The 20,876-nt window shown below is 47.9% G+C and overlaps 2 protein-coding genes across 3 annotated transcripts in view; one reads left to right on the top strand and one right to left on the bottom strand.

Annotated features, from left to right (window-relative positions):
- The window catches only part of LOC144132434 (uncharacterized), a 125,313-nt gene that overhangs the window by 53,615 nt on the left and 50,822 nt on the right, over positions 1-20,876 (bottom strand). The window lies entirely within an intron of this gene.
- Positions 3,274-11,271, top strand: LOC144133619 (uncharacterized). Its single transcript, XM_077666800.1, has 4 exons — positions 3,274-4,086; positions 4,180-4,396; positions 10,215-11,213; positions 11,260-11,271. The coding sequence occupies exons 1-4, from the start codon at positions 4,016-4,018 to the stop codon at positions 11,269-11,271; spliced, it is 1,299 nt and encodes a 432-aa protein (XP_077522926.1). The 5' UTR covers positions 3,274-4,015.

Raw genomic sequence — 20,876 nt, 5'->3', positions numbered from 1 at the left:
CTGCAATGGACTTATGTTCTGCTGTGACTGAATATGTGCATAGATGGTGACTTCTGGAGTGGACTACGTTTTACTGTAAGTGAAAGCGCACATAGATGGTGACTGTGGGAGTGGAATATGTACTATTATAAGTGACTGTGTGCATAGCGGGGAAGATCCGACAGGTTTTAGGTCGTTATTAACATATAAGTGACGCTACGGTGGATCAATTGCCAGCAGAATAAACAAGGCTAATTCCACCTGTAGCATACAACTCAACTCTCAGGTTCTCTCATTCAAGTCATTCTTGTGCTTTCAAATTTGCAGCATGATACCAGCTGGTGCAGCATACAGCTTCGTTAAGGCTTTTTGTGTTTTTGAGGATCTGCCACAATAAAGGAGCAGTTTAAATTCTTCAATCTGGTAGAATGAGGTGACACCCTGAACAAGCATGGTCATAATGAATGGGAGCTCATAAATGCTTAATGCTAATTTTGTATGAGGAAGTTACGGTGTACATATATATATCAGTGTCCTTTCAGCAGAAGTGCTGAACTAGCATTTTGGCATTTAGTTGTCATCATTATCTGTGTTGTACTGAGTAATTTTTTTGGTTCTTTCTGCATCAACACTAACGCTTCATGTTCGTGTCCAACTTCCGCCCTGCTTAGCCACTCAATGGAGGCGGCCACAACCCCAGCTGGTGCGGGTTCCACTGCGAGCTGCCCAGCTAGTTCGGCCTCCACTTCAGGCGACAGTTTAGACCTTGAGGATGCGGAGGAAGCGACTAGCGATCGTAAGGCTTTTCCTTTCTTTACTTGTATATGAAGAGCCTGAAAAGATGAGAATGCAGTGAGAGGATAGGACGAGAATCTATTTTTCTGAAGTATGAGCCTGAACAGGCCTTGGTAGAAGTTCTGTTTTGCCTTAAAGGAGACCTAGCTGGTGCATATTTCAAAACGCGCGCTTTGAAAATGACCACTGTTTGTATAAATATGCCTGCTGCAAGTATTTCTCAATAGAAGTCGTACTGAACCTAAGGGGTGATAAAATTTGCTACTTGACACTTCCACAGCTCTACCTCATTCCTAGTAACTAGTTGCAGTGTGTCTTCCCTACGAACAGCATTTTGCTTCCTTTAATTTGTTTCTTTTGGTTTTGGTCCTGTTATTGATGTTGTTTCCTTGGCCTATGTCACTAGAAAGCCACAACCTTTTAAAGACGAAGGACCAAAAGAAATAAAACAAAACAATACAGATTGTGGCTCAGGACTGCAAAGTGGCCACTGTACTCTATACAGTTTCTCTAGTTTTTGTGCATATATTTTTTATGTGCCCAGCCTGCTGTGCTTTCTCACTCCCACTGGGAGCTGTTGTCACAATAGAAGAATACACTTATGGCTGTTTCCATCCTTGCCGTGATGTGACAGCATTCAAAATGGCAACCAAGCTGAATAGAAAATTAGTGGTACATGGAAGGAACAGTATTCAGAGCAGCTATTTTTAACTAAGGCATTGTCAGCGCATGGTCCATTTGTGACATTTAGATCTGCAAGGGATAGAGCAGTTTTACAGAACAAATACCTTTGTGCTTAGCTGTGCCTTGTAGTGGTGGAATCAACGGCAATTTAGTAGCTTAATGCAGAGCATGTTGACACCCAGTGTTGGCTAACATTGGCGAAAGCCGCTGCCGCCGAAAAGCTGCATCGTTCACACTTCCCGGCCACCGCGTCCCTGCTCATCGCCTGTGTGTCGTCTGCTCAAGGAGTACACAGATATAGCAAGAGGTTAATCCATGCCATCTACGTACGATAACCGTATGCACGCTTACATACGGTAAATGCAGCTATTTTGCCGGACGTTACGCCATTTCTAGCATTGTCGATTTTAAAAACAAAATTAGCCTAGTGGCGCCATCTGGTGGTTAGGACGGGAACCACTGTTGTCAATAAACCGACACCTCTTTCAAGCCTTTTTTAAAAAGGAAAGAATTGTCACCAAAAAAAAAAAAAAATTTATCACTCACACTTTTCTTATGGGTGAGATGAGACGAAGCGAAAGAGCGCTGGCACTTTTATGGGCATTGAACGCGCTGAAAAAGGCAGTAACAGCGACGAATTCAGTACGAAGCGAGGCGTCCCACATCGAACGGCGCCGCCATGTTTGTCGCTGAACTTCATACTCTCCTTCCTATTGGCTGACGAGATTCGGTGGATTTTTTTCCGGTGGCAGAATTCGGTCCTGGACTGATCGGGCTTACTGCTGGGTATTTCGGCGGAATCTCTGCCGCAGCAGCGAATTCCGCTCGCTCTCGCCACCGAATGTCCAAGTGTGAACGTGTCGTTACTTGCCCCTGAGCACAGTTGATGAAGCGCTGCATTACAAACTGGTAAAATATGTGGCCAGGAGACGTTACATGCATCAAACAGAGCCAAAGAGAAACTGTGTACGTGGCATCGGCTCTTTTGTCAGCTGCAGAAGAACCAACAACAGAGTGAGCTAGTGCATCATTTAAAAACCAAAAACAGCGCTCGCCCATCTTCTTGTCTGTCGTTATGGCGCTGTTTATAGTTTTTCATCAGGTACCGGCACTCCCTGCAAGCGTTGCTGTTCTGAGTGGCAGTTCCACTGCAATTGGAACAGTGCCCCTTTCATCAACTATCAACACTCCCAAGAGCACTGAGCATACAGTTAAATGTAAAAAGGAAAACGAAAAACCCATCTCAAGAACCATGCAGAAAATTCTGGGCAGAGCTGTAGAGTAAACATAAAATTTCAATTACCGCATCGTCCGTGATACTAGTTTGTTTCCCCTTTATTTATGGTGCCATGCTCTGGTTTTCGATTGCAAGCCAACACACGCACTTCGGATTTTCAAATTTTAAAACAATAGGTCAACTTGCAAGCGTGTAAATGCAGTATATTGCTCATATTGCGTCCTTGATGTGTAAATATATACATCTGCTGTGAAACCCTGCCCTCAATGAAAAACCTTGCTCGTTTCAGCGACAATGCTCAAGGTGCTTCGGCTGCTGCTAGAAATATGGCAGCAGCAGTGGGAAATAATGCAGAGACTGAGCCGGCTGGAGCTAGCTCGGCAAGAGCCCAGGACTCGGTCGCCATCTACTGTGAGCTCCCTCCCGCCACAGTGCCTTAGCTGCCAGCCTTCACAATTGAAGACTTTGAGGTGGCAGAAGCTGCTCTCAAAGATGACAGGGTAGCAACTACCCTGGTAATTTAATTTTTAATTCAATGTTTTATTACAGTAGTCTGTTGGATGCTTAATGTAGTTGAGATATTTATTGAAAAATCTGAGCCCCGAAAGTAGATGCTTGCCATGCCTAAGCCATAGTCATGCTGTTCTTGTATAAGTTTCCAGCTAATATAATAGGAATGGATGAATTTTGAAAAGTCCGCATATAGTATGGTTACTGTGACATTGTTTATGGTCTGTTTTATTACAACTGAAAATTCCGGAAACAGTCGCACCCACTTATACCGAACATGAAAGTTGCATAGATTGCTTTATAGTAAGATTAATTCCTGTATTACAGTGAAAAATCCTAACTCCCTTACAGAATTAACATTTCTGTTTCTTTTCGATTCGAAATGAGTGTCTTATTGTTTTTGCTTCTTTTGCATTCTAAATGAATGCATTGTTTATGTTCCTTCTAAAATCGGATTGAACGTTTCTCCAAAATAGACCCTATTAAGGGGAGACGCTCCTCGGAAACATGAGGAGTTTTTTTTCGAAATGAGCCAAATCCACAAACCGAAAGTAACGCAACCCCAACTGTGGTGGCAAGCTAAGCCAGTCAACTTTCCTTTAAAAAACAGATCAGATCAAAATGGGTCAAATCCAAGGAGGATATATCCTTGCTGGAGTGGAGAGGGCGCGACCGAAGCCTTCGTCCGCCATCTTACCAGAGGCAGAAAGCGCTCTCGGCGCCAGCGGCACCGGCTCGCACTGCTGTTTTCGTGAGTTGGTCTGCAGTGAAAGTTGATGTGAGGGGCATGTAAACACCATCGATTTGATTATGGTTGCCTCTTGCGTTGCCTACGGATGTGCGAACAGGCTGAAGAAGGGTTGTGGCCTCACGTTTCACCTGTAAGTATACGAGAACACGTTCATTGAGCCACTACGCTCGCGTTGCCGATGGATGTCAACTGATAAGTTGTGTGTGTGTGCAACGACTAATAGTCCTGGAATTGCCGACCGGTTTCCAAAAGATCCGGAGCTGCGGAGCCTGTGGGAGCAGGCTGTTCGCCGTGGAAGGTGGCCTGCGAAAGATGGAGATCGCCTTTGCTGTGTGCATTTCGCGCCGGAGTGCTTCGACCGCACCGGACAGACAACGCGACTGCGTACGGGTAGTGTTCCTTCTGTGTTCCCTGCATTTCCGGAGCATCTACAGAAGCCCGTGAGTATGTTAGAACGTCGCGCAATGTATTTATGGCGGTCTCGTTTTCGTTGAAAAGAAGTGACCGTGATAAGCCGGATAAAAATCAACACTGTGTGCCCTGCCAGCTGCAAAAGCGAGAAATGCGACTGAGTTTCTCGAGCTCATTAGATTGGGGATGTCGTTTTCAACTAATGTCATTAAATTTACCATTGTCACATCTAATGAAGGGCATTACCTTTGAATGACATTCTATGAAAATTACATCAAATTTTCCGCCTGGCAGGGTCGCCTCAGCTAGGCTGTAACCATGACATTGGATAGAGACCGCTATTGTGCCTAGATTTTGCACAGCTTCAATTTTTTTTATTTTCATAGGATAAAAAGTACGAAAACTGCTACTCATAACCGTAGGCTGCAGATGCGGCTTCAGTCTGCAAATCTGTTCAGTAGGCGCGCGTCGGTGGTGATGTGAAGAGATCTAATTAATATTGTCACGTGCTGCGCATGGGCTCTGAGGAATAAAAAGGACGTGCGGCGGCTGGAAGTAGAAGAGGAAGTCAAGTATCCTGCCGCCGGCGCACCAGGCTCCTCTCGACCTGCCTTGTAAATATTATTTGTAAATAGAACCTGTAACAGTGTGGTGGAGGTGCGGGGTCGATCACCACGGATCCCTCTCGCAACCGCTGCAGCCGAAGAATCGCCGGATTGCCACCGTTGCCCGTGCAAATGCCTAAGGAAGCCGACGCACGTCCGACCGGCGCCGCAACGCCCGCTTGGCAGCACTACCGTGAGCCGCGGACGTTTTCCGGGAAGGCTGGCGAAGACGTGGATGATTGGCTCACCATTACCAGCGGGTGAGCAAATACAACGGCTGGGATGCCACTCTTCAGCTGGGATGCCACTCTTCAGCTGGGCCAATGTCGTCTTCTTTCTCGATGGCACCGCGCTAACTTGGTTCGAAAACCATGAGGCATCAATAACAAGTTGGGACCGCTTCATGGAAGAGCTCCGCAGCTGCTTCGGGGATACTGTTGCCAAACGAAAATGCGCTGAGCAGTCCTTGCTTCAGAGAGCGCAAGTGCCTGGAGAGACCTGCACGACTTACATAGAAGAGGTCTTGAAGCTGTGCAAAGTCGTTATCCCAGTATGTCCGACAAAGATCGCGTTGGTCATCTCCTCAAGGGCATCGCAGAGGACGTCTACAGCTTTCTTATTAGTAAAGAAAATTTAGACTCGCCCACGGATATCATCAAGCACTGCCGCACCTTTGAAGCTCTAAAACTGCGTCGAATTACTCCCAAGTTCGGTCGCCTGCCTAACGTCACCACCGTTGCCAGCGTGGATTTCCACGAGCCTGTGAATGCGGCGACTCTCCCTGACGTCATTCGTCAAATCGAACGCGTGACGAACTCTCCCGGCATCGAGATCTTGCACGCCGCAGTGAGGTCCCGTATGGGAGCTGTTCTCTGCAGGCGGCTCCCGCCTACCGCTCCTCCCCTTCGAGTTTGTCTGCCCAGGCCCCTACCAGTGCTACTCGCATTGATTACAGCGACGCTCCCCGGATCACCCGCCCCGGCCCCAGGGCGCCAGCTCATCCGCAACGCCACCTGCGGCAGCCGGAGTACGATGGTCATTTCGACACTGGCTACGAGGAGTGTTATCCCGAGTGCCCCCCCGACCCACCACTTTGTTACCGCTGTGGTATGATCGGTCACATCTGCCGTCGCCGGGGCCAGTTTTCCCGCTCCCAGCGCCAATGGTCGAACCCTCGCCTGAGTTTCAATGCGCCTGTTCATGACCGTGTCTTCACATCGTCTCCGCGCCCATACAGTTACGCGCCACCACGGAACGACTCCCCTGCCTCTGACCGAAGTCTGACTCCACCTCCGCACCGCTCTCGCCGCTCGCCTTCCCCCCAACGTCGTTCCCCACCGTCCCCGGGAAACTAGCGTGTGCGGCCGATGGAGGTGCGGTCGCCGGATCATCGATAGTGCCAATTCCTCTGCCCATTGTTATGTTAAGGAACCGCCTTGAAGTTTTAGTGGACGGTATTTGCGTCATGGCCTTAGTGGACACTGGTGCCACGGTGTCAGTGATGAGTTCAACTTTCAAGAACCATCTGGGTCGTAAAATAATGTTCGCTTGGGATCGTGCTGTTATATTCCGGGGTGTAGGGGGAGAATCATTGGTTCCGATTGGTATTTGTTTTGTGAATGTAGTGATCGCTGGCCACATGTTCCGAACTGAATTCACAGTGCTCCCTCGTTCTACGCATGACATCATCCTCGGTATTGACTTTTTGCACCAGTGCGGCGCTACTCTCGACTTCCGCAGTGGTGGCATATCGTTAAGTCCTGGCCTTCAGTCAGCTCTCATAGAAGACTCGCCAGTGGTTGCCCAAGTGTTTTCTGTCTCTGAAGATACCGTCGTTCCAGCAATGTCTGCCATATTCGTTCCCGTTGTGTCCTCGAGCACGATTTCTGATGCCTTCGATGCTGTGGTGGAACCTTGTTCCCTTAACTGTGCAAAGAAAAGTGTGCTAGTACCCCGCAGCGTCGTCCATGTGACCAAGGGCCATGCCATTCTTTGGACTGTCAATCATTCCAACGAACCTGCAGTATTGCCATGTGGTTTAAAACTTGCTGGCTTTGAAGAACGTTTTTCTGTACCAGTTGCCGCGATCACTGACAACGTGTCTCGTCCAACTAGACGCCGCGATCTGAGCGACTCTCAATTCCTAGCCATGGTCAACAAATCCCTACCCACTAGCGACCGCCAGGTCCTAGCGGCCGTTCTTATGAAGCATGCGGACGTGTTTGACTTTGGTCGCGACCAACCACCGCCGATTCCAGCTTCCCGTACCCATCACATGATCAATACTGGATCTGCACAGCCGATTCGCCAGAAGCCATACCGCGTCTCGCCTTCCGAACGTCAGATAATCGATGAACAAGTCCGTGACATGTTGCACCGCGGCATCATTCAGGAATCTTCAAGCCCGTGGGCTGCTCCAGTGATCCTTGTCAAAAAGAAAGATGGCACTTGGCGATATTGTGTCGACTACCGCCGGCTTAACACTGTCACAAAGACGGATGTTTACCCGCTCCCGCGCGTTGATGATGCCATTGACTGCCTCCACTCAGCCTCCTACGTTTCCTCGGTGGATCTACGGTCCGGGTACTGGCAGATCCCGATGCACCCGCAAGACAAAGAGAAGACAGCATTCGTGACACCTGACGGGTTGTATGAATTTAATGTTATGCCTTTCGGCCTTTGCAACGCTCCTGCCACTTTTGAACGATTTATGGATACGCTTTTACGTGGCCTGAAGTGGCAAGTTTGCATGTGTTATCTGGACGATGTTGTTATTTTTGGTAGGACCTTCGCCGAACATAACAGCCGCTTAGCCATTGTCCTAGACTGCATAGAGAGAGCGGGCCTCGTGCTGAACTCGAAGAAGTGTCGCTTCGGTGAACGCCAAATTACTGTGCTTGGTCATCTCGTTGACAAGGATGGCCTCAGACCCGACCCGCAGAAGGTTGAAGCTGTAAGCAGTGTCAAAGAACCCAAATCAGTGAAAGAGCTCAGGAGTTTCCTAGGACTTTGCTCATATTTTCGGCGTTTCGTTCCCAAGTTTTCTGATTTAGCCTACCCGCTTACAAGTCTCCTGCAGAAAGACACCCCTTTCCACTGGACTCCCGAATGTGACTCCGCGTTTCGGCAGCTCAAGTTTCTCCTCACCTCGCGGCCAATATTGCGTCATTTCTGCCCGACAGCACCGACTGAACTCCACACTGACACCAGCGGCATCGGCGTGGGTGCTGTGCTTATCCAACGCCATGAGGGCAATCAACACGTTGTCGCTTATGCAAGTCGCACCCTCAGCAAGTCGGAACGCAATTACACTGTAACAGAGCAAGAGTGTCTCGCCGTTGTTTTCGGCGTACAACGGTTTCGTTCGTACCTTTATGGACGTGCTTTTACAGTCGTCACAGACCATCACTCTCTGTGCTGGCTGGTCAATCTACGCGACCCCTGCGGTCGGTTGGCCCGCTGGGCGTTACGCCTCCAAGAGTTTAACTTCAAAGTGTCTTACAAAAGTGGCCGCCAACACACCGACGCAGATTGCCTCTCGCGGCTGCCGCTCACGGTTACTACTTCCGATGATGAAAACTTCGATGACTATCTCGCTGCCGTTTCCCAAGAGTTTCCAGATCTTGGCACTTTCCAGATGGAACAACGCAAGGATCAGCACTTGGCGCCGCTTTTTGCCGAAGCCCGTGACCCGACATCCGCAAGCCCTTTCTGCGTTCGCGACGGTTTACTCTACAGAACGAATTACTCGCCTGGAGGTGCGCGTTTTCTCCTCGTCGTTCCGGCTACTCTGTACTCCTCTGTTCTGCAGGCAATGCACGATGACGTCACGGCTGGGCACTTGGGGTTTGCCAGGACCCTTAACCGCATCAAAGAACGTTTTTACTGGCCAAAAATGCGTCACATGGTTCAGCGCTACGTGGCCACCTGCGTGCAGTGTCAGCGGTTCAAGCTTCCCACGACTTCTCCGCCTGGACGCCTGCATCCTTTGCCACCTCCAAGCACGCCATATGAACAAGTTGGACTCGATCTGCTCGGCCCGTTTCCCCGCTCGTCCAACGGTAACCGCTGGATTATAGTGTGCGTTGATCACCACACCCGTTACTGTGAGACCGCCGCCCTACCTTGCGCCACCGCTGCTGAGGTCTCGCTCTTCCTTCTTCGTGCTGTCATCCTCCGGCATGGACCTCCTCGAGTTGTTATCAGTGACCGCGGTCGCCAGTTTACGGCAGACGTTGTGGAAGAGCTTCTGCGTCTTAGTTCATGCCATTTTCGCCACTCAATGCCGTACCACCCCCAGACTAATGGACTGGTTGAACGTACCAATCGGACACTCACGACCATGCTGGCCATGTATGTCGATTCCCGCCATAAGAACTGGGACGACGTGCTTCCCTTCATTACATACGCCTGTAACACGTCGAGGCATGAAATAACTGGTTACAGCCCATTCTTCCTTCTTTATGCCCGTCTGCCTCGAAGCTCCCTCGACAGCATCTTACCTTTCTCTCTCGACACCGAGCCTTCTATTGCCAACACTCTATGTCGCGCTGAAGAAGCCCGTCGGATTGCCCGGATACGCACCTTGGCATCACAGCATCGCTCTAAGCAGCGTTATGACCGCCGGCGCAAGGATGTCTCCTACCTGCCCGGTGACGTTGTATGGTTGTGGACGCCCCTACGCAAGCGTGGCTTATCAGAAAAGCTGCTATCCCACTACACAGGCCCGTTCATCGTTGTTGCTCGCCTCAATGACCTCAACTATGTCATCTCTCCCCAATCAACGCAAGGACGCCGCTCAAGGACAACCCAGGTCGTGCATGTCGCACGGCTGAAGCCATTCCACTTTCGGGACCCCGATTGATTGACTGGCCCAGAGGGCTTCGTCTGCGAACGGGGAAATGTCACGTGCTGCGCATGGGCTCTGAGGAATAAAGAAGACGTGCGGCGGCTGGAAGTAGAAGAGGAAGTCAAGTATCCTGCCGCCGGCGCACCAGGCTCCTCTCGACCTGCCTTGTAAATATTATTTGTAAATAGAACCTGTAACAATATGCAAGCTCAGATGCTAAACAAAATAAACAGGCTAATGATTTGAAAAGATGCTTAAGCGAAATTTGAAAATAACATACATCCACCTTTATGAAGCAGTAAGTTTTGGTAACAAACGAGGCATAGCTTTACAACTGCTCTTATTTTTCTCTGACTTGGGACTCATCAGATGTACATATGGCGTCTATTTCAGGTGAAAAGGAAGCGTCCAGGCCGCAAGCATGAAGACACCCCAGCCAATAACTGCTCACCGCAGCATGAAAAGTCTGAAGCTGAAGAAGAGCCACCTGTGCCTTCACCCACCAAACAATGGTACAAAGAAAAAGTCAGTGCCTCTGAGGAAGAAATAACTCAGCTGAAAAAGAAAGTTAAAACTTTTCAGCAAACGAAGCGAAGACTCACAAAGAGAAACGAGACAGCGCAAGAAATTATCAAGGAAATCAGAGATCAAAAACTCCTTTCAGAAAAAGGATCACAGGTGTTCACGTCTTCATTTTCAAGTCATATTCAGCAGCTTCTGAACAGAGCGGGCAACAAGCAAAAGGGTGTATACACACCCGAGCTCCGCGCGTTCGCGCTGACTTTGCATTTTTATTCCCCGGCCGCGTATGACTACGTCAGGTCCAAATTCAATGATGCCCTTCCTTCACAGCGGACACTTAGGCAATGGTATCGCTCAGTCCACGGAGCTCCTGGCTTTACAGATGAAGCATTTTGCTTCCCTCAAAAATTTACACAATCACGGAATGAGCCATTCTACTGCGCTCTGATCGTGGACGACATGGCCATAAGAAAACATGTAGAACTTGTTGGAAACAAAATAGTCGGGTATGTGGACATTGGAACAAGGCTAGATGACGACAGTCTCCCTGAAGCGAGAAATGTGTGTGTGTACATGATTGTTGGTGTAAATGTCAGAATCAAGATGCCTGTCGCTTACTTTTTGATCGACACACTCACTGGTGCCGAGAGGGCGGCGCTGACTAAGCAGTGCATTGACAAGCTTGAGTCAGTGCATGCTAATGTCATCTCTTTTACATTTGATGGTGCCTCCTCTAACTTCACTATGGCGAAATGTTTAGGCGCTGAGCTTCTACCGTGTTCTCACCGGTTTTCTACAAGCTTTGTCAACCCTGCTGACTGCACCAAAAACATTCAGTTTATCTTAGATGCCTGTCACATGATTAAGCTTGTGCGGAACTCATTGGTAACTGTAAGCCACCTTATTGACATGGAAGGAAATCACGTGAAGTGGGCTTATATACTGGCATTGGAGGCATTGCAATGTGGAGAAGGGTTGCGGCTTGGAAACAAGCTCACAAAGGTGCATGTCCAGTGGGAAAAGCAAAAAATGAAAGTACAATATGCAGTACAAGCGTTGAGTGCTTCAGTTGCTGACGCCTTGGACTTCTGCGAACAAGTGCTCAAGCTGCCACAGTTCAAGGGTGCCACTGCAGCAGCTAAGTTCATTAGGCTTTTTGATCGCTTGTTCGACATCATGAACTCTCGAAACCCACTTACAAGGTCCTATAAGGCACCTCTTCGCAAGCAGAATGAAGCCAACTGGAAGCTATTCTTTTCCGAGGCCCGTGCCTACATACAAGGGCTAAGAGACCCGTTAGGGCGTCCAGTAATAGAAGGGCTGAAGAAAACTGGGTTCGTTGGATTTTTGGTGTGCATGACCAGCACAGAAAAATTGTTCGATGAGCTTGTTCGCAAGGATCAGCTGAAATACTTGCTGACGCACAAGCTTAGCCAAGATCACGCCGAAAACTTCTTCGGGTCCATACGTGCACGAGGTGGTCATAACAACAACCCAACCGCTGCGCAGTTCATGGCTGCATACAAGCGTCTGTTGGTTCAGACAGAAGTGACTTCATCAAGCTCTGGAAACTGCTCCCAAGACATAGTCTCAATTCTAGATCCAACAACTACAGGAGCTTTGGTAGGTGAAAGCAGCATGCTTACTGATATGCGCAGGTCATCAATCCTGCAGGCCGACGACCACAACTATACCCATCGCATTGACTGCCCAGAAAGCCTATCAGCTTTTGTCGGTGCTGTAGTGCCGTACATTGCAGGTTTTGTCATTCAGAAAGTTCGTTCAACGGTAACATGAGAACTGTGCATCGCAGCCCTGCACTCGGATGAACTGGCACCTTTAATTAGGCAAAAGAGCCGAGGTGGACTCATTTCACCCTCACAAGACGTCGTTGGCCTGTGTGAAGCAGTTGAAAAGGGGCTGCGACGGCTACAGGCAGAATATGATACTATTAAAATGGTGACGGTAAGATCAAAACACCTCATCCTTGAAGTCCTGGGCACCTGCACAGAGAAAAACTGGTTCCAGAAACTGGAGGACCACATCCTTGATCTTGGTCCACTTGATAACCATATTTATATTTTGTGCAAAAAATCGCTGAAGAATATATAAAAGTGAGAATACACCACATGACGAAAGAATGAAACCATGAACTGATAAAAAACAAAGTGAGACCACTTTTGTCGAGGGTGATTATTTTCAATCACCAGTAGGGTGTTTGTCATGGTGTTCTTAACTGTATGTGAGATTTTCTCCTTAATATCTGCTCATTTGAACTGCCTTCTGCATATCAGTTGGCTGCTGGTTGATGGTAAATAAACGTTTACAACTAGAACCGCACATTTGCATTCCTTTCTAAATGGGAGCAGCTGCATCAGCAAAGCGAAAAAGCGCGAGCGCAGCTGCATTACGCTTTTCTCCTTAATATTTTTACAGTTACACTGCCTTTTACATGCCAGTTTTCTGCTAGCTGATGGAAAATAAATGTATATAACTAGAACCACTCGTTTTTGTTGCTCTGTAAATGCGAGCAACGTCATCCGCAGCGCGGAAAAGCACGAGCGCGGCAGTGCTAAGCTTTTCTGCTTAATATTTGAGCTGGAAAACTGCCTTGTACATTCCAGTTTCCCTCTGGTTGACGAAAAATAGACGTTTAATACTAGAACCGCTCGTTAGCGTTGCTTGGTAAACGCGAAAAAGCTCGGCTGCGCTATGCTTTTCTCCTTAATATTTCCGCAGTTAAATAGCCTTCATCACGCCAGTTGGCTGCTATAGTTGATGGCAGATAACCGTTTACAACCAGAAGCACTTGTTTTCATTGGTTTCTGAATGCGAGCGCCTTCATGAGCAGCGCGAAAAACTAGAAGCGTGGACAGGCGCGGCTGCCTTTTGCCTCTGGTAAGATGGCCGCCAGCCGTTCGGTGCGGCTTCACCCTTGCCCATAGGCGCGTATAGACCTCCTGCATGTTTGTAAACAAACGAGGTGGCGCTGCAGTCGCTAGCGGGCTCGTGGTAGGCAAAAGGTCGGGGAGTGGCGTTGCGGATTGGTGTTGAGCGCGGGTTTTCAAGGGTTGTAGGTGCGTTTCCAGTTTCTGCGAATCATAGCAATGGTTGATGCTTCCAACTTAGTAATTTCTCGAAGTACACGAGCTCGTGTTGGCCACGTGCGGCGTATTCAGATAGTTTGCCACTGTGTATTGCATATATGGTTAGTACCCACGAAACACAAAACGTCTCTGAGAAATCTAGAAACAGCTACAAACGGCCGCAGACGTCTTGTTCCCTGTTCGAACGTTTAATAGACATCAACAGAAGAGGTTTATTAGTGAACTTCTTCTAAACGTCCCTTTTGAGAACATGCGAAGACGTGTGCCATTTGTTACGGGAGATAGAAACAGGGAGCACCGCGGCCGACGAATGCATGTCAATATGCAATATATATAACAGGAATCCGCGTCTGTTGTCATGCGGCGCGAAAAGCATACCCAATTCCGATACAATCGAACAGCGTCAGTCGCACTTCGCCTGAGCTAGGCAATAAAAATTGTTTTCAAAGATCAACGTGTCATTTTAATCCACAGATCGTGCCACGGATGCTTATGCAGGGCTGTTTGCAAGGCTGTAACGCGTATGCCAAACACATGCTGTCCGCCACTGCCGGTCACCGCGTTCAGTACATGAAGGCTTTCCGTTGTGGCGTACATGGTACAAAGACGGGCTGGTTTGCTGCAGCTTGTGCACATAATTAAAATCATACACACGACAGAGCAAGGAACACGCAGACAAAAAATGGGCCCGCATTTAAGCGGTAACCGCATGAGGCGATATTCCTTCGCGATACGTCGCACGATGACACCGCCGTCGCCCATCGCTGTCGCAAACCGCACGAAGCGACGGGACTCGGCGTTGGAGCGGCGCGTTTTCAGTGTTGCTCGATTGCGGCAGCTTCAGCGTTCAGTCATTTTGCGTCAATTAACGCACTGAACAACGCTCTTAAGGCTTCATACGACATAAAACACATTAAAAACACTGAAAAAAATATTTAGGTACTGATTTTATTTTTAGTCTACTACACAAAATCACGTGATGCAGAAAAGCGCGCGCTTTTTTCTTTCTGCTGTTCGCGCCTCCGCCATCGTCGTCTGCCATGGAACGCCGCCGGAAAATGGCAATGTTTAGAACTTTGCTGGTTCTGAAACAATTGCAGACTGGAGTTCGCAGGCACTGGGTGCGTCCTGTGTGGCAAAACCGCGCGGAGGAGAGCGAGTACTTCACAGCAGTAAGTCAGGACATGCTGTAGTGTTAGCGCACTGGTTCCATTTTTCCTTGAAACGTTTTCAGATGCAGCTCATGAAGAATGGGGACGAAAGCCTGTTTCATAAATATTACCGAACGTCTCCGGAGATATTCGACATGCTGCACAGCATGGTTGACGAGAAGTTATCTAAACAGTGGCTATGCAGAGACCCCATCTCATCGGGTGAATGGCTTGCCTTGATGCTGCGGTGAGTAATTTGAACATTGTAATTACCCACTGCATGTTATATCACGCTATGTGCAGGCTCCTTTGATTGCAATTCGGCGATGGCATCACAGTTGAGCAGCTTTCTAGTATGTGTGCTTGCGTGCGGCTATGTACTGTATGTCGTAAATTATATATGTCATCTGAACGCATGAGTATATGTTTACATGCGCATTTGCAGGTACCTCTTGTCAGGCATGCCCATACCGGACGTCGCCATGGCGTTCCGGATTGGAATTGAGACGGCAAGGGAGGCTATACACCTCACTTGCCAGGTGCTGTGGGACATGCTTTCACCTCTGTACATGAAGGCAGGAAATATGTGTAATACATTATTCAGCATGACACAAAGATGCGTTAGGCTGTATTCTCCTGTTTTACTGCACATGTAATAGATCACTTACTAAAATATAGGCTAATTAACTTTCTTGAATATCTTTACTACGCCACGAATACTTTTTCCTTGTTTGCTGATGCGCCCCGCCGCGGTGGCTCAGTGGTTAGGCCGCTCGACTACCGATCCGGAGTTCCCGGGTTCGAACCCGACCGCGGCGGCTGCGTTTTTATGGAGGAAAAACGCTAAGGCGCCCGTGTGCTGTGCAACTGGCACGTTAAAGATCCCCAGGTGGTCGAAATTATTCCGGAGCCCTCCACTACGGCATCTCCTCTTCTTTTCTTCCTTCACTCCCTCCTTTATCCCTTCCCTTACGGCACGGTTCAGGTGTCTAACGATATATAAGACAGATACTGCGCCATTTCCTTTCCCCCAAAACCAATTATTATTATTATTATTATTGCTGATGCCTTGCAGGTTCCTGTTATACTGTGCATGGATATGGTTAGCATTGCTCCAACATCACTTGGCAGGCACACTATGAACCAAAGGTCCAGATCACATACTGCAGTAAATGCACCTAACAGAAGTTGTATGATGAATGTCATCAATCATGATGCACTCTATTATGTACTGTAGCAATACAAAACACGTGTCTTATCTTATTACAGCCTCCAACAGAGAGTGAATGGCGTGACATAGCTGCAGGTTTTTGGCACCAGTGGCAATTTCCGAACTGCTTAGGTGCAGTTGATGGCAAGCATGTGAATATAAAGCGGCCGAAAAAGTCTGGAAGTCTCTACTTCGACTACAAGGTATGGCAGTGTTGGCTTTATTTAAGTTGTTACAGTACTGAAGGAGCTAACATCTCTGTGATATCATGTGCAATGTAATGCATGCATTACCCGCAGTTGTATATGTCTTTACAGGGCACCTACTCCATTGTATTGATGGCAGTGGTTGACAGCAGGTACCAGTTCAGGCTCATTGATGTCGGTGCACCTGGACGCCTGAGCGACGGAGGAATATTCAAGGATTCCCCTATTGGGAAACGACTTGAAAAGGGAAAGCTGAACTTGCCGAGGGCAGCCCAACTGCCAGGATCAGCTGCAACTTTGCCTCACGTGTTCATCGGCGACGAGGCATTTCAGCTTCGTCCAGATTTTATGCGGCCGCTACCTGGGAGCCGGACGAGCAATGAAGAGGTGATCTTCAATTACCGCCTGAGCCGTGCAAGGTATATATAGCATGCCACAAATTTGCTGCTTTGAGCCTTTCTATATGAATTTTTTTAAACGACAGCAGAAAAGTGCTCTTAAGTAGAGCCAAAAGTTTGGGCGAGTTGGTGAACGTTCACCAATTCGCCTAACTTTCAGCTTTACTTAATCTGATTTCTAGTTCAGTGGGCTCTTTTCTATTTAACAACCTCAACTTTAATGATGCTGCAGTCATTACGGCACTCTTCCCTGTGCTTGTAAGGCTGGGATGTTTTCCTGGCATCTTCGCTACTCATTTTGCCCTCCAGAATTGCAGGCTCTCTCGAGTTTTCTCTAATTAATGCTTCTCTGAGTCATCCTGTCCGCCCTTTACATTTTCTTCGCACCATTTTTTACATCATGAAAAGTCCTCTGTCTGCAACGTATAGAAAACAGAAATGAAAATTAACAAAGAGGTATTGGTGTAAATCCTGTCATTTTGGGTTGTTGATTGCCTTTGTTTGCATCTATGGTGTGCAGTTTGTCTTCTGTAATGACACAAGTTAAATGTCTATCCAATTGTTTGCGCAGTTTGTTACTGCCAGAGAAGAAGTTTTACTGCAGTGCAGAGTGAGTGTACCTGCATGCCTTTCCTGCTGAAGCAGTGCTGTATTTTTAAACAAGGAAACTGACTTTTTGTTTTCCAGGAGGTGTGCAGAGAATGCATTTGGCATTCTGGCTTCACGGTGGAAGATTTATGGCCGTACCATCCACCTGCAGCCAAGCAATGCTGATAGCGTAGTAAAAGCAACATGTATATTACACAACTTTTTAAGCGGAATGAGTGCTTCAGAGTCAGAATACTGCCCTGTCGGCTATGCAGACGCTGAGGATGTATTTGGCAATGTTTTGGAGGGAGCGTGGAGAAGTGAGGATCCAGGCCGAACAGGGATGTTTGAGCTGCAAGGCACAAGGGCGCGCAAAAGCTCGCAAGCTGCAGCCAGTGTCCGCAGGAATTTCATCCATTTTTTTTTCTAACGAGGGCCAGGTGCCATGGCAATGGAACCTGCCTGGAGTGCAGAGGCCAGTGCGGCAGCAGCTGCCATGAGTGCTGAAGGATAGGCTTCGGTGGCAAAAAAAAAGACTCAACTCCATCTTGTGCTCAATGTTAAAAAACAGTGCTTAACGCCTCCGACCCAACATACCTTCAAGATGACCTAAACCGCATACAGGAATGGTGCGACCGTAGGCTAATGGAACTGAACCCTCATAAATGTAAACGTTTGTCCTTCCACCGCCGCCGTAACCCGCTTGATTTCCCATATGTAGTCGCTAACGTTCACCTGCAGTCCGTTTCATCATACAAATACCTAGGCGTCACACTGTGTAACAACTTATCATGGGCTACACACGTTACTAACGTCATTTCCTCGGCTAATAAAACTCTCGGATTCATACGACGTCATCTTCGCCACGCCCCACAACAGGTAAAATTACTAGCATATAAAACTCTTGTCAGGTCAAAGTTAGATTACGCATCGCCAGTTTGGAACCCTCACCAAGTTTACCTTATCAATGCGCTCGAGTCACTTCAAAACAGAGCAGCCAGATTCATTCATTCCTCCTATTCGTACGATATCAGTGTAACATCTTTAAAAGCGGAATCCAGTTTAGCGCCCCTTTCCCTTCGTCGTCGTATTTCTAGCCTCTGCCTATACCATAAATTTTTCCATAGTTCGCTGCGCTGCGCTCCCTACATTGCCCCGCCAGCCGGCATATCCCACCACATTCGTCATCCTTTCCAAGTGTTTCGCCCCCGTGCCCGTACTGTTACCTGTGCCGCTTCTTTTTTTCACCGTGTTTCTGTAGACTGGAACGACCTCTCCAATGACATCGCTACCATCTCATGCCCATCCACATTCGCCGAAGCTGTTACCAACCATTTTTCAACATAACACTTGTTCATTTGACTGTATGTACCCACCCCTTATGTAATACCCCCAGTGGGTCTTTAAGGTATTAAAATGAAATGAAATGAAATGAATGAAATGTTGCTTTTTGCTGGTATTTGAAGCAATGTTTTTTTAGTGGTTTTAACTACTGATCGTCACTAGGTGGTTGGTTGCAACAGATCGGCACCACGTGACTGCATCTTGCGCGCGCTTTTTTCGGTTCCAGCGCTTGAACTAAGCTCCTTTGTTTCTGCGCGGTCAATGTCATTGTGAGCGAGCAAGTGCTGCGTTACTACCGCGTTGTGTGCGACGAGTGAAGGCAAGTGGAGGCGCTCTTCGTTACTCCTGCAACACCTTGTTTCCAGGTGTGAGTAAACGTGGTCCCATAGTTTCAGTTTGGCCAATATGTTCGCGGTCTCGCATATCACACGTGCAGTATGGCCTCTGAAAGTTTAATGAGAGGAACTCTGTACGCCGTTCTTTTTTCTCAGTGCTGCCTTTGTGTACGCGGCTGAAGACGCAATTTATCTTGTTTATTTGCTGTCGGTGCTAAGGCTGTCCTGGCCGAGAAGTCTCTTTTTGAGTGAGTTGAGGTTACGCAGCAATGGAAAGAAAACGAAAGGCCATTGGCGCGCTTTCGCGAACTCAGAGGCATCGTAGACTTGATGCCCTCATTCACCCATTAGTTCGTGAGATCGACTTAGAAAGAACCATACGAGAACAGAGACCTTCTTGTGAAGCAGCACAACATAAGCCAGATGATCGCTCTGCTTTGGTTATTGAATTCGGCGCGAGCTCCTCAGGAGATCGTTCCAGCATGAACCGCGGAATGGAATGTGTAGACACACCACTAGGACAGAGTGTGGTCACTGCTCATGACGAATTGGAACCGCAACCGGGACGTTCAAAGGCTCTGGTAGAGTCAAGTGACAGCGAGTTGAGCGCGCATGAGTACGATAGCCGATATTGTGTTCACGAAGAACCGGGTAGATCAAGTGTTGTAGCACCTAGTCGTAGCGGGAGTAGTAAGAGTGAGACTGAATGCCAGTTTTCTGAGCAGCGCGCCGATTTTGCAGAACAGATAGCTGATCTTTTGAGAAATTGGTCATGCGAGCACAATGTTACACAGGCAGGCCTTTCCTCACTTCTAAAAATATTAAAAACGCATGAATGCTTCGCGAGCTTGCCATCAGATGCGCGGACGCTACTGAGAACCCCACGTTTTGCCGAAGTTGAGACTTCAGGAAAAGGGTCATATGTCTACTTTGGTATTATAAAGAGCCTTGAAGGCATGTTGGCAAAGTATTCCAACTTGTCTCGGCTACCTAAAAGCATTGGTTTGATGTTCTATATTGATGGGCTTCCACTCAGCAAAAGCTCCCAGAGCCAGTTCTGGCCCATTCTTGCAAAGACTGATGACATTCCTGGCACTGGTGTGTTTTTGGTTGCATGCTACCATGGTAACCAAAAGCCTCCATCACTGTGTGATTTCCAGAGTCCTTTGATCAGTGAATTGCTGCAGCTCCTAGAGAGGGGACTGTGCATTGATGGTTTTTACTTCGCTATAGCTATTAAAGGGTTTGTATGCGATGCACCTGCTCGTGCATTTGTTTTAGGCACAAAACGACATTCTGGTTACTATGACTGTGGGAAGTGCCAACAGAAAGGAAAGTATGTTGAAGGTAGAGTTGTGTTTCCAGACACACATGCATCATTGCGAACAGATGTGAGCTTTGCTGACAAAGTGCAGGAGGAACATCATGTGACAGAGACACCACTTTCTGCACTTCCAATTGGCCTTGTATCTCATTTCCCACTCGACTACATGCACTTAGTTTGCCTGGGAGTCACAAAAAAATTGATACTGCTGTGGATGAGAGGCTCACTAGAATATCGTTTGCCTTCATCAGCAGTTGAAAGAATCACAAAACGGTTACTAGAGCTGGCAACCATTCACTGCGAAGAGTTTGCCCGGAAGCCACGCTCCCTGAGAGAAATTGATCGCTGGAAAGCGACCGAGCTGCGTTGTTTCCTGCTGTACTTTGGCCCAGCTGTTCTGAAGGGCATTCTACCCGAAAAATTGTATTCATTTTCTACTTCTGCATGTGGGAATCACCATACTTTCCAGTGATGCTATGTGCCAGGGCTATTGTGACTATGCCAAGGAGTTGCTCATCTGCTTTGTCTCATCGTTTAAATCACTTTATGGTGAGCACAATGTCTCTTATAATGTGCATTCCTTGGTTCATTTGGCTGATGATGTGGCCAAGTATGGAGCTCTCGACAACTTTAGTGCATTCCCTGCAGAGAATTTCATGCACCACCTGAAGAAGCTGATAAGACACTCACAGAAGCCACTAGAACAGCTTGCTAATCGCATTGCTGAAAGGACGGCTGCTGGCACATTGTTCATGACCAAGGAGCCTATTTACCAGACAGTGCTGTATTCACAGATGCACTGCCGTGGCCCCTTGGCCGAAAACTGCTGTGGGCCTCAGTTCAGCATTGCAAAGTTTCCTCTCTTCACTT

The sequence above is a fragment of the Amblyomma americanum genome, chromosome 5 (genome assembly GCF_052857255.1).
Source record: "Amblyomma americanum isolate KBUSLIRL-KWMA chromosome 5, ASM5285725v1, whole genome shotgun sequence".
NCBI classification, from domain to species: domain Eukaryota; kingdom Metazoa; phylum Arthropoda; class Arachnida; order Ixodida; family Ixodidae; genus Amblyomma; species Amblyomma americanum.
This window is presented reverse-complemented; position numbering and strand designations above follow the sequence as displayed.